Source organism: Macadamia integrifolia, chromosome 8, assembly GCF_013358625.1.
Source record: "Macadamia integrifolia cultivar HAES 741 chromosome 8, SCU_Mint_v3, whole genome shotgun sequence".
Classification (NCBI taxonomy): Eukaryota; Viridiplantae; Streptophyta; class Magnoliopsida; order Proteales; family Proteaceae; genus Macadamia; species Macadamia integrifolia.
In genome coordinates, this window is record NC_056564.1 from 16,743,283 (window position 1) to 16,757,438 (window position 14,156).

General features: G+C 38.9%; 1 protein-coding gene across 2 annotated transcripts in view; it reads right to left on the minus strand.

Moving 5' to 3' along the window:
* Window positions 1-1,358: 1,358 nt before the first annotated feature.
* LOC122086527 (adenylate kinase 1, chloroplastic-like) overlaps window positions 1,359-14,156 on the minus strand; it is a 26,728-nt gene continuing 13,930 nt past the window's right edge. For both annotated transcript variants that reach the window (XM_042655411.1, XM_042655410.1), the window contains 3 exons: window positions 11,298-11,438; window positions 2,916-3,188; window positions 1,359-1,989 (listed from right to left, as the gene is read on the minus strand). In XM_042655411.1, the coding sequence (XP_042511345.1) occupies window positions 1,846-1,989; window positions 2,916-3,188; window positions 11,298-11,438 (558 nt within the window). In that variant the 3' untranslated portion in view covers window positions 1,359-1,845. The remainder of the gene's footprint in view (window positions 1,990-2,915; window positions 3,189-11,297; window positions 11,439-14,156) is intronic.

The window sequence follows — 14,156 nt, forward strand, 5'->3', positions numbered from 1 at the left end:
AAAAAAAAAAAAAAAAAAATTGCAAAATAAACCCATCCCATACCAAAGAAAAGGTACACGTTGTTGTGGCAAATCCATGTTAACAATGTTTACATACAATAATTTTATTGTAACTGCTCCATTTGGTTGCAAGTAAAGGAAAGTAAAATCACATAAAAAAAATTTTAAATTTTGTAATTATGATTAAATGACTTACATAGAACTCTTATCATATTTGAAACATATACTTTTCAATGTAAAATTTTTATTTTACTTTCAAAATCAAAAAATTTTGATTGCCAACCGAAGTGATACTGACATATTTTAGAGTTAATACTACTATCATGGACACGGTTTTAAAAATCAAATCAAGTCAAATCGATATCAGCTGATAGGAATCCCCAATAGTGATATGTAATCTGGGACTCTATACTAATCCACTAAGGAAGGTATTAGGGGTAAAATTGTCCAAAAAATATCAAAATTTGTTTTTTATTTAAAGGTGTAAATTTGTCTGATACAGACAACACCTATCCTAATCATGGGAGTTGAAGATACAAAAATTTCCAATTTGGTACTCTTTCATTTGTTTCCGTTTCCCTTGTAACCAAACAATGCCAACCTGTCTTACGCTACCATATAAGATGAGGAAGGAACAATCTACAAGTAAAGTGGCATTCAATTCTTTTCCTTTTGACTTGGGACAGAACATTCCTCTTTTCTGTTTGTGTGGCCTACTATGGTGAGAGCCTTTTTAATTATGTGGTCACTACGCGGAGGTTCTTTCACTTTTCTTGGTCTCCTCTCTTTTCCCCCACCTCACCCGGAATCTAATCTCAGGCTCTTACTTTGAGAGTTAGGGGTAGGAGTAGGACCCACAACGTTGATGTTGTCGCTGAGAGCCTGAGACTATCAAATTTCTGCTCCACAGGTCACATCCTTTTTCGTTATTGGCTTTTCGTGACTTGTTCTCATCATCAACTTGACAAACTCCAATGGGACATGGGAGGAAGTTGAGGCTTGAAAACTTGGAATCAATTCAGGTCTGGCTGGTTCAAGAGTTCAACACAGAATATAGACCGACCAGCACAGTCGCAACTAAGGTCTTTGGCATGAACGGACCGGACCATGGCTTTTAGAAGAAAGGAAAAAGAAAAAAAAAGCAGCCGGTTCCAACTAAAATCATCAGAATCTTATACAAGGATGGTAAGATGGCATCACTGAATCCTGCTTTCATGTTTTGTTGCAAACTGGCACCCTAGCTGCATCAAATAATCCAAGCATAACACCAGGGAGGTGAAAAGGAAAAGAGAAAATAAAAAAAAAAGAGAAGGGGGGGGGGTGGATAGCAACTAAATTACCATACAAAGGAGATGGGATTGAACCACTGAACCAATACTTCGATTTTTTTTTTTTCCAGTTTGAACCCTGTGTGTCATTATTATGTTACAAATAGTGAACTATCAAAACTTACAACAAAGTGAACAAGAGAACTGAAATTCCACAATCTTTAGGTGGATAATATTGTAATCACAGACTAACTGATCTCCATGATTTCCAGGGTTGAAATTCTTCAATCATCGAAATGAATACTTCCAAGAATATAATTCTTCACCACTCAAAATAATAGTGATGTTTAGCCTTATATTTCTTCAAATAATAGACCAAATTCTGCTGTACTACATATCTTAAATGCCCAAGTAGGCAGCCATCTCATTAAATGTATGACCAGATTTCAAGCTTTTTTATTTAGTGACAGATGGAAAAAATTTGTTGTTTTTCTGTCAAAATTACTTGCATGTACACCGTGTGCACATGCGAAGAATGACCTACTCACACTGAGAATCTACTGCACATGATAGGAACTCATGCTGCTGCAGACTGTTTGTCATCATGGTCATCAAGGTTCAGAGCTTGCAGCAACTTAGGCCAAGATTCAGGGATCCCTCCTGGTAGATCGAATTCCAACAACTTTCCTCGACTGCGATAGAACTCCTCTACAGGCTGGCTCTGCAGGAGCAACACAATTATCAATCTCTAATCACCGACCAACAAGAGGAACCATGGCCATATACACACACCCAAGTAGAAAGAATTTAATTCCAGGGAGCAACTTAATACAACAATTGTATCAACTTCAGTTGGCGAGTGGGGTATTAAAAACCAGCAGAATTGCAGAAAGTTGTCAGTCCAATTAACAGCAACTTGTTAGTTGTTCAGGGGGCTCCAAACCAGAAATACATAATGAATGGATCTAATCAGATCGATTACATTCTTGCATATGAATGGGGGTCCGATTGACCAAAGATGAACAGCTGACAGGAAATGGGACACTGGCATCCTTCTCCATGCAAATAAGCATGCTATATCTTTCCGGTATCTTTTCCCCACACCCACCCGTTCTCTGTTTTCTCAAATTGGGTCGATATCAGCAAGTTATATCTTCTCTTAAAAAAAAAAATTAATAATTTAATTAATCACAAGGTCTTTGACAACAATACACGCTGATCCCCTACTTGTTCTTATGTGCAAACCCCAGATTATGGTATAAAATCAATCATCCAGCCCCAACTTCCTATAAAATAATAATTGTTACACACTTACTACCCAAAAAAAAAGCTTCTACAACAACTCAGCCTTTTCCCAACTGAATGGAGTCAGCCACCGCCTACATGGATCTGTCAAAAAGGATAAAATGAAGGAGGCAAAAAAAAAAGCTTCCACACACCCCTATTTTCAGTGTTTGTAAATTGTTACTAATGGGTGTGATTATTTATCTTTAAAATAATAAACATTTCAAAACCATAGTTATCTCAAAAACCTAGCAGTTGAAATAAAAGCACATATAATAGCCTAACTTCTTTAACTAGTATGGTAGCAGTTGTAGCAGCAGCAGTTACAAATTTAGAATTAACACAGGTTTGCAAAAACAATACCATTTCATAATATATGCGAAGTCGTTCTTTTACAACTTCTTCTGTATCATCAGATCGGGTGATGAGCTTTGATGTACAATGAGGAGGGGGAAGAAGTGGAGCCATGTACATTCCAGGTTTCCCATTCTCACCCTTGACATCAATATTTGCGACATTGAAGTTCCCACCACACTGGCTGCAAATCCTTCTTCCAAGGCATTTCTCAAGAAGTACATCTTCCCGGAGCTTTAGATTAACAACTAAATCAATGTCGGTCACATCCTCCAATATTTCCTGCACAAGGAAAAAGGAAAAATTGAACTAAGAAAAACAGAATACGCAAATAAAACATTAAAAAAAGGTTTGGATTCTACTCAGTGACAGTATAATACAATAGAAACAGTTTCGCTCTGCAATAGGCCAAGGACTGCAAAATTTGAGTTCCTGCAGTCAACGTGCATATGGTGCAGAAACTCAATCATAAACCAATTCAATCAATGATGCTATATGGTATACTTCATAAATCTTTGTCTCAAAATTACCAAAAATAAGTCCAAGATACTCGAGTTAAAACTAAATAGACATTGACAAGTAACCACACAAACCACTGCACAGAGGGGGGGGATGAGATAAGGTAGTATAGCATTAACAGTTTACATTGTTAGCTCTCACACTCAATCTGTGATCCGTTTGTCACACCTTACCTCGAGATTTCAAACAAAGCACTAAAAGAAAGGTGCATCCACAATATCTTAAGGGGTTTAACCTTATAGTTCTACAGTTCTTTTTAGAAGAGTGGTTGAAGACTTGAAGCCATAATCAAAATGAGGGAATTAAAAACCTGGCAATCACAACAGCAATGCAGGCAGTGTGTACTGCATAGACATATAAAACTACTGTATATGCTCTATGCAAAAATGGATGAGCCACATATGCAGTGCAATTGAACTCAAAAAATAAAGTACGAGAATCCTCTAAAATCCATGAGAATGAAGCATCAGAGGTAGAGCAGGTCCTTGATCCTAGTATCTCCCCATCATGGATTTATAGGTATTATCTTCAAATGGTCAGTGATGCACTTCTTCCAAACAACCCAGTAAAGTGGGGAAGGAGATCAGACTTAATGGGTATTCTCCACCTGAGGATGAAAGACTCTACAGGGCCCATAAAATCCGTGAGAATGTAGCACCAGAGGCAGAGCAGGTCCTTCACCAGAGCTATCTCCTCATCGGAGGTTTATAGGTATTATTTTCAAACACTCAGCCATTCCACTTCTCCCAAGCACCCAAAAAAGAGGGGCTGTAGTACTGTACAAGGCCAGCACAATCACGAGTACCCAATGCCTACTAAAACTACCAGAATGGCAGCTGTTGACGATTGATGTCTTGAATTCTCTTCTTCACTTAAAATTGGTAGCAATGTGGGTTATTAAGGTTAACGGGGAATTCTTTGTAAACAGAGAGGCGTGAGGAATAGAGCTTGTAAACATAACTTTTGCAAAACCAAAAGCATAGAAGTGTGCAACTCCAGCATGGTATTTGACAGGAGTCTGTTGGTCCAAACCACTGTTAGTTAAAACGCGTTTTAAACGCGTTCGCGTTTTTTTGCCGTTTAAAACGCGTTTTGCCGTATGCTTCCATACAATACGGAAAAAAAGGGAAACGGCAAAAGAATCCGTTTTAAACGCGTTTTAAACGGCCGTTTTAAATGCGTATCCGTTTTTTAAGGGTAAAATAGGAATTTTATTTTAAAAAAAAAAAAAACCCACCTATTAGTAAAAGTGAAGAGTGAAGACAATATGGTACTTGGTTTTTTATTTTTAACTTCCATACTATTTATAGGAAAAAAATCTCATCTTCTTATAGCCCAATGAGTAAAGAGAAGCTAAAGCTAACAACATCTCATTTTCTTGTAACTCATTGGGCTATTTTATCTTGGGACTCCTAGAGCTTTTGGAATATTAGATGCATGTATACAAGTAATAATCTCTCAAATTGCACGAGTATACTACCGTTTTTTTGGTTTCGTTTTTTTGAAAACTACACGTTTAATACTCGTACTGTTCGTTTTCGTCCGTTTGTCGTTCCCTATTTTTTTGACCTTTTTTTGACCATACCGTTCATCGTTTTTATCTGTTTAAAACCCGTACCGTACGTTTCTGTTTTTTTTCCGTTCCCGTTTTAACTAACAATGGTCCAGACTTCCTAATATAAATGTGAGCTACAAGCCCATTGATCTTCTTTATATCCAGGAGGGCAGAAGCTCGTTTGCCCTATATTTGTTTGTTCGTTCATTTTTTGTCCATCTTCTTTGTTGATTTAGTGCTATTCCCAAACAGGGAATAGCGCTATTTAGCACCTATGACAGGGACCATTTGGTCCTTGTCTAGGTTGTTTTGGTCTTTTTGGGTGTTTCCTTATGTAAGTGGGGGGCTTTATTGTCTTTCTTCTTGACCTAATGTTGTATATCCTCATGAGAACCTGAGATTAGATACACATTGAATTAATCTCAGGTTGCTCTCCATTCTTGAGACTTCCTTTGGTTACTTCATCTTCTTCTTCTCTTCTTCCTCTCTTCTTCTCTTTTCTCTCTCTTTTTATTCTTGTTTCTGGTTTTCTGGTTTAGCTACAGCTTCTGAGATTGTAACATGGTATCAAAGCGGCTATAATTAAATTAATCGAGTTCCTAAGACAAGAAATCTGCAGGTTACGATCTAGAGGTTCTTCTTTTTGGTGTGCAGCCACTTGTTGCTGCAACTACTATTATCTAATCCCTAATGGAGTGATTTCTCCTTTGTGAAGATCTATCTTGCCTTTACTATTGGAGTAAGTGGCTGATTGATTGATGATTTGAAGCCGCCGCCGCCTCTCCTTTTATTATACCCTACCTATATGATGGCGGCCAGGTTTGAGGCTGCTGTTCTTGATTGATTGATCTAGTTTATTCTACCTATATGAGTTGTTTGATGCATATAGTTGCTTGCTTGTTGCCGATATATTCTATTGATGCCTACATGTTCAGATCTGAATTGTAGTATGGAATGTTGGATTGATTGCTAAGTTTCACATCTGAATTGCATTACTACCTATCTGGATACGTTCATTCTATTGCTCGCTAGTCACTCTACTTGATTGTCATGGCTGGGACTGTGCTTGCTACTACTTCTACTGTTTTTTCTACTATTGCTTCTTCTGCATCGGATAATAACAATGTCCAGAACACCTCTATCAAGCTCAAAGGGAGCTCAAATTATCTTCTTTGGGTTCAGTATGTTAAGGTGTATTTGTTAGCTAAAGGCAAACTGAGCTATACCACTTCTGAGGCTCCTTTGCTTGATGATGCTAAGTATGACAATTGGATGAAAGAGAATGCCTTAATTCTGATCTGGTTGTGGAACAGTATGAAACCAGATGTTGCTACCAATGTTATGCTCCATTCTACAGCCAAGGGAGTATGGGATGATCTGAAAGAAACATACTCCCAAGAGAAGAACATGACACGGATCTATGACATATATGAGAAGCTTTTCCAGTTTTGTCAATCTGACAAATCCCTCTCTAAGTATTACAGTGCCTTTAAGGGGATGATGGAAGAGCTTAATGTCTTTCAGCCCCTGACTACTGATATTGAGAAGTTGAAGGCTCAGCGGAATGGGTTCTTTGTTTCCAAATTTTTGGCGGGACTGAATAGCGATCTGAAGGCAGTAAATGACCATCTACTTGCTGGTGATACGGTTCCTACCTTGAATGATGCTTTTTCATGTCTACAACGTATCACCTCCTCATCCAAATCTGATCAGCCTTCCAGAGATAATTCTGCATTCTTTGCTAACCGTGGCCATGGGCACGGTCGCGGAGGACGTGGTCCTATGGGTCGGGGTTCTAGTGGACAGTCCTCGGATCGCACCGGTCGCCAGTGTACTTATTGTGGGAAACCTAACCACACTGTAGAGACGTGCTGGGCCAAGCACGGCAAGCCAGAGTGGGCAACTCAGTTAGCCAATCATGCAGTGTCCAATGATGGTGTTGATACTGTATCTCCGGTGACTACTACACCTATACCTGCTTCAGGAGACTCTTCTACTAGTATGCGCGATGACATCAACCAGTTACTCCGGCGCTTGCATTCTCTCGAGGCTTCTTCTAGTACATCCCATGGTGCCTCAACATCCGCTGCTACCCTTGCACATGCAGGTACATCAACCCTTCTTTCCACTACATCTACCCCCTGGATCACATAACTGGTAAGTCATCACTTTTTCAAACCTTCTCATCCAATACTAGTTCTACATCTGTCATTTTTACTAATGGTACATCCACCCCTGTCCTTGGACATCGTACTATTTCTCCTACTTCTTCAGTGCACTTATCATCTGTATTACATATTTACATGTACCTCAATTTCCATTAAGTCTTCTTTCTGTGAGTCAATTGACTAGATCTCTCAATTGCTCAGTAACCTTCTTTCCCTCTTATTGTATTTTTCAGGATCTTCACTCGAGGAAGATGATTGGTGGAGGGTGTGAAAAGGATGGATTGTATTACCTTAACAGTGGTTGTCCTCCCACTTTTGTTGACGCTACTGCTGTTGGGGATGTCTCTCCATTCCAATGGCACTGCCGTCTAGGACACTTGGCCTTACCTAGATTACAGCTTTTGTTTCCCAGTTTTCTTCATGTTTCTAGATTAGAGTGTGAGGCCTGTGAGTTGGGTAAACACCATCGGGTGTCTTTTCCATCTCGATTAGTGTCTCGTAGTCCGTCGTTGTTTTCTTTTGTTCATTCTAATATATGGGGTCCTTGCAAAGTTAGTAATAGGTTTGGTTTTCGCTATTTTGTTACATTCGTAGATGATCATTCTCGCCTCACATGGCTTTATATGTTAAAGGATAGATCTGATTTTCTATCTATGTTCAAAAAATTTTATAATGAAATAAAAACTCAGTTTGGCATCTCCATTAAGATTTTTCGTTTTGATAATGCTTTAGAATATGCTCAAAATGATATTTCTGACTTTTGTGATACCCATGACATGGTTCATCAAACTAGTTGTGCATATGCCCCACAACAAAATGGGGTTGCAGAGCGCAAGAACCGGCACCTCCTAGAGGTAGCTTGGGCTATTATGATACATATGCATGTTCCTAAGCAGTTTTGGAATGATGGGGTTTTAACCGCATGTCATTTGATTAATCGCATGCCTTCTTCTGTTTTGTCGAATAGGTCTCCCTTCTCTATCTTATACCCTAATCTACCTAGTTTTCCTCTTCCTCCCCAGGTTTTTGGGTGTGTATGCTTTGTTCATAATCTTCACACGCATGTGGATAAATTGTCTCCACGGGCTACTAAATATATTTTTTTGGGCTACTCTCATACCCAAAAAGGATACAAGTGCTATGATCCTATTACTCACCGGAACTTTATTAGTTCCGATGTGATCTTTTTTGAAGGTATTTCTTTCTTTTCTTCACAGGTGTCTCAACCTACTGAGGAGTGGTCATTTACCTCCTCCTCCCATTCCATCCCTTATACCGCTTCCTGATACCCTTAGTACCAGTGCACCTGTTCCACCTCCTCTACAGGTTTATCGGCGCAGGGCGAGGGTTGGACAATCCGGTGGCAAGGTTATTGATCTAGCTACTACACATTCTCCATCGCTCCCTTCCTCTGGTAAAGTTCCTCCTCCTGATCCATCTTATGACTTACCAATTGCTAGCAGGAAAGGTATACGATCTTGCACTCAGAAATCCTTGGCTGTTTACCCTATTGATAAGTTCATGTCTATCTCTCACCTTCCACCCTCTGTTTATGGCCTTGCTCCATCTCTTTCTACTAATTGTGTTCCCCGTACTCTTTCTGAGGCTCTCCATATCCCTGAATGGAAGGGTGCCATGGATGTAGAAATGGATGCTCTCTTGAGTCGTGGTACCTAGAGTCTAGTAGATTTACCTCCTGGTGAAATGTCGTTGGGTATACACTGTTAAGTATCACTCTGATGGCTCTGTTAAGCGGTTGAAGGCTCGTTTGGTTGCCAAGGGTTACACTCAGACCTATGGTGTTGATTACTTTGAGACTTTCTCCCCGGTTGCCAGACTTAACTCTGTTCGCATTCTTATCTCTCTTGTTGTCAACTTTGATTGGTCTTTATTTCAGTTGGACATCAAGAATGTTTTCTTGTATGGTGATCTACAGAAGAAATTTTATATGAAGCAATTTCCCGGGTATGTTGCCCAGGGGAAGAATAAAGGTCGGGTGTGTCGCTTACACAAAGCGATCTATGGTCTCAAACAATCTCCTCGGGCATGGTTTGATAAGTTCAGTGCTACCATAGTTACTTGTGGGTTTTCTCAGTGTTACTCTAATCACTCTGTGTCTGTTCGCCGCAGGGGTGATAGGTTGGTTGTGTTGATAGTGTATGTTGATGAAATCATCCTGACTGGTAATGATGAAACAGGAATTTCTGAAATGAAAAATCATCTCCAGCATCATTTTCAAACAAAGGATCTAGGCCAACTTCATTATTTCCTTGGGATTGAGGTAATTTGAAGCAAGAAAGGGATCAGTCTATCCTAAAGGAAGTATGTAGTGGACCTCCTATCTGATACTGGGATGCTCGCATCCAAGCCTGTTGATATTCCTATGGATCCTCACCAAAAGTTTGGTGTTGATGATGGTGAACCTCTTCAACATATACACCAGTACAGAAGTTTAATTGGTAAGCTAATTTACCTTACTATGACTCGTCCTGATATCTCCTATGTTGTTGGAGTTCTCAGTTAGTTCATGCAGTCTCCTCAGAAGGCTCATTGGGACGCTGTTGTTCGTGTTCTCCGCTACCTGAAGAGGGCCCCTGGCAAAGGGCTAGTGTATCGTCCTAATCGGCATATGGACCTTGTTGGCTACTCAGATGCTGATTGGGATGGCTCTGCTAGTGATCGGAGATCTAGCACTGGATATTGTACCTTTGTTGGAGGTAATTTGGTCACGTGGCGTAGCAAAAAACAGACCACCATTGCCCTATCTAGTGCAGAGGCAGAATACAAAGCAATGGCTCATACTACAGCTGAATTGATGTGGTTGCATTCGTTACTCTTAGAGTTGGGGTTTCCAGTAACCAAACCTATGCAGATGCATTGTGACAACCAAGCTGCCGTGTATATTGCTAGCAATCCGGTCTTCCATGAGAGGACCAAACATATAGAGGTGGACTGTCACTTTGTTCATGATGTTGTTCTAAAGAAGCTAATTGAGACTCCATTTGTTTCATCAAAGGATCAATTGGCTGATATGTTCACTTAGTCCTTATTTGCTCCTAGCTTCCGCAATAGTTGTACCAAGCTAAGCATAGGAGATTTATATGCTCCAGCTTGAAGGGGAGTGTTGATTTAGTGCTATTCCCAAACAGGGAATAGCGCTATTTAGCGCCTACGACAGGGACCATTTGGTCCTTGTCTAGGTTGTTTTGGATTTTTTGGGTGTTTCCTTATGTAAGTGGGAGGCTTTATTGTCTTTCTTCTTGACCTAATGTTATATACCCTTATGAGAACCTGAGATTAGATACACATTGAATTAATCTCAAGTTGCCCTCCATTCTTGAGACTTCCTTTGGTTACTTCATCTTCTTCCTCTCTTCTTCCTCTCTTCTTCTCTTTTCTCTCTCTTTTTATTCTTGTTTCTGGTTTTCTAGTTTAGCTACAGCTTCTGAGATTGTAACATTCTTTAATCAAAATCTTTCGTATCAGTTACAAATATGTATTAGAAAAAAGGCTGTACAACCCACGACCATTGATTAAAAACCAGAAAACTCACGTCAATCTTTCCAATCAACAACTGTAATGGGTCTTTTTGCCATGAATTCATTGAGCATAGGTAGGCAGCTTAGGATGGATGGTAACATCCAGTCCATTAAACTATTAACACAAGGAGATTAATGGGTAACAATTTGAGCAGACTCGATGGTAGGAACCATGGGGTCAATAGTATTATCAGAAATTTCCCTCACGTTTTCCCATGTCATGAATTGGAAAAGAGAATTACGAAAGAAAGTAAGAAAATAAAAGAAACCTAAATAGTGAAGAAAATAAAAGAAACCTGAACATCCAATAGTAAAGAACATTTCATCGGGTTTTATTTTTTCCTAAATAGTTGAGCTAGAATGTACCCATAAAATGGAACATCCTGAGCTCCCTGGATGTGTCACACAACTTTACAATAAAAGCAGGGAGAAGGAATTTTTCATTCTCTCATCCCACGACATAAGCCTCAAGCAAAGGGCATGCTTATGGCAGAAAACTAGCTTGGTTTCATGCTTCACTATGTCTAGCAAAATTAATAAACCTAAAACAAAACTTTAATTTTGAAAATCATGCCCTATCACCATAACCATATAAGTGCTCAATGCTCACCGCTTGTCTTATTGTTCGAGGAAAACCATCAAGAATGAAACCTGATTCACCCCTGGCTTCTCCAGCTTCAAGCCGCTGAGACAACAAATTTAATATGATTTCATCCGAAACTAATTTGCCTTGATTTACAATCTCTGCAAGCTGCCAAAAACAATGAAGAAAAATAAATAAATCGAAAACAAAAAAAGCTTTAAAACTACAAGAGAAAAGTTCCCAAAGAGCAACAGTTACTGCAATTCCACACTATTCTACAAGGAAATATATAGTTTGAGTCCCAGAGAAGATAAATGCAAATTTTAATGGGATATAACAACACGTGGCACAAATGAGTGGCCAAACAAAAGGTAAAAATCAATAGAGCAGAGATTAGATGCATTTACCCTTAATAATATTCTGATTAGGACAAAAAAAAAATTATACATAATATTAGCACAATAATTCGTATTTAGTAAACCTGTAATTATTCAGAAGAGTATGACTTCAAAAAAAAATTTTCGTTTTTCATCCATTTGCAAAAGTTTGACAGAGGTCAAGAATTTTTGTCCCTGCCAAATCAAATGAAACAGAATATAGTATAAAGATAGAAGTTTGTAGCTCAAGCACGAGGAACTGAAGCCCAGACACACAAGATGTGTGGTCTTGGGCTTCTGATAGAAGAGATTCCAAGCGCCAACATTGGATCTGCTTTCTAGAGCTTCTCATTAGAGAGAAGCTAGGTTCTAAAAATCTGAAAAGCAGAGGCTTGAGAAGTTCCCCAAAAACATGCACAAAGTGTTCATCTCCATCTAGGCCAGTCCAAGGAATTGCTCTTGCATGATTTATTCACTGGATCGCTTAACTTATTTTGAAAACTTTCCTTGCAAATTTCAAAAACCAGCAAGCCTTCGTCTCTCACCTTAAAATTCCATAAATTGCAATCAATCTTCAAATTCTTCTTTCATAGCCTATATTCAATCAGATATCTTTGAATCTTCCATCTAGTCCTAAATTCCATGTTCATATTATCAAATATTATCAATTCTCTATTTCCCTTTATTCTTCCCTGAGTCCCACAGCAGAATTCGATTTTTGTGTTTCCCTCAATTGATGTATTCACCAGATGAGCATACATTTCTCTTTATTTGGAACGTTTATCAACATAAACTAATGTGATCTTGTTCAAAATGAATACATGAATGCTTTGCATGCCACCAAATTACACCGTACCATAGCTGCACCCCATTTCCAGTTTGTTTGTTCTCCTTAATTTTAGGCTTGGAACTGACCACAAGTTAAACATCAATGAATTGGAAGCATTCCTATCTTTCTTTGTCTTATCGAACTATCAAGTGGCTATGTGAAATGAAACTTTACCGATTGAAGCCGGATACTGGTCAATAACAACTTTAGAGAGCTTGCCGCAAACTCAAAGGTAACCTTTCAATTCTACAACTTCACTTTGGAAAAGATACGTTTGGAACTATAAAAATGTCACTGACAAAATTAAGCATGGTACTCTTATTCTTTCTGGTCCAGAAAAAACGTACTTCATATAGAATTCCACAGACTCAAGTTCCCAATCCAGCTTCAATTCTCAAATTGATATTGATAATTTACAAGATATTATAATTTGGATACAAAAAAAATATATATATATTTCATAGGAAACATATTAAACGTCACACAAATATTTCAAAACCCAGGATAGAAGAACTGCAACATTGCTTGTCAAAAGCTTGTATGGACTTGACCACTCCTAGCTTGTCATGTTGCAAAAGAAATACAGAAACCCAAAGAGAACTCATAGAAATGCATACCATTCATCCAACAAATTCAAAATCTTTATCATAAACAATAAGAATAAACTCAGGCTTATCCCAACTTAATAGGGTCAGCTACAAGGATCCAAATAAAACAAAGTAGGGAGAATTGAGGTCTAAACAGAAATGGGGGATGACGAGATGAAAAAACAGGGATTGAAGATGAGAAGAGAAATGAAAAATAAAAAATGCCAAATGAAAGATGAAGAATGAAGATGAAAGTAAGAGGAAAGAAGCACAGCCAGCAAGTCAGGAGAATCAGCTAAATGGGGTCGGCTACATGGATCCTTGCTCTCCAATAGACTCTATCCGACGTCATACTTGAAACAAGACCCAAACTATGCATGTCATTTTGTACCACTTCTCCTATGGTCATTTTAGGGCTACCACTAGATCTTTTAGCCCTTTCAATGGAATCATATCACTCCTCTTTACTGGGGCATCCCTAGGCCTCTATTGAACACGAACATACCACCTCAAACAACTTTCTTGGAGCTTGTCATTGATTGGGCAACTCCCAAATCAGCTCTAATGCATTCATTCCTTGCTATCCTTTCTAGTTTTTTTGCACATCCATCTTAACATCCTCATCTTTGCTACGCATAGCCTTCCAATATGACATTTCTTAATTGCCCAATATTCCACCCCATACAACATAGTCGGTCGTACAACAGTCCTATAGAACTTTTCTTTATCTTGGAACCCAACTTTTCAACTAAAAAAGTAAAAAAAAATAAAATAAAATAATCCCATAGGAAACATTTTTGGAGGGGGGGGTCTAGACCGGCACTCCTTAAAGGCGCATCCTAAGTGACACACAACCAGGATCCCACCCATAAGAATGGAAGCAAAATTAAAACCATTTTCACTGCTGTAACTGAGGAATTTGATTTGAAGAAAATAGTAACAGATATTTAGAGCATAACTTTAACAGGTTCCGATTTCCAAATCAACTCACATGTTAATGTTACAGAGGGTCTCAGAAAGACCATACTCACCAGAAGCTCTCAAGCTCGAGCCTCCTAGTCCTCCCCCTTGCCTTCCCCTACCCCCCCCCCCC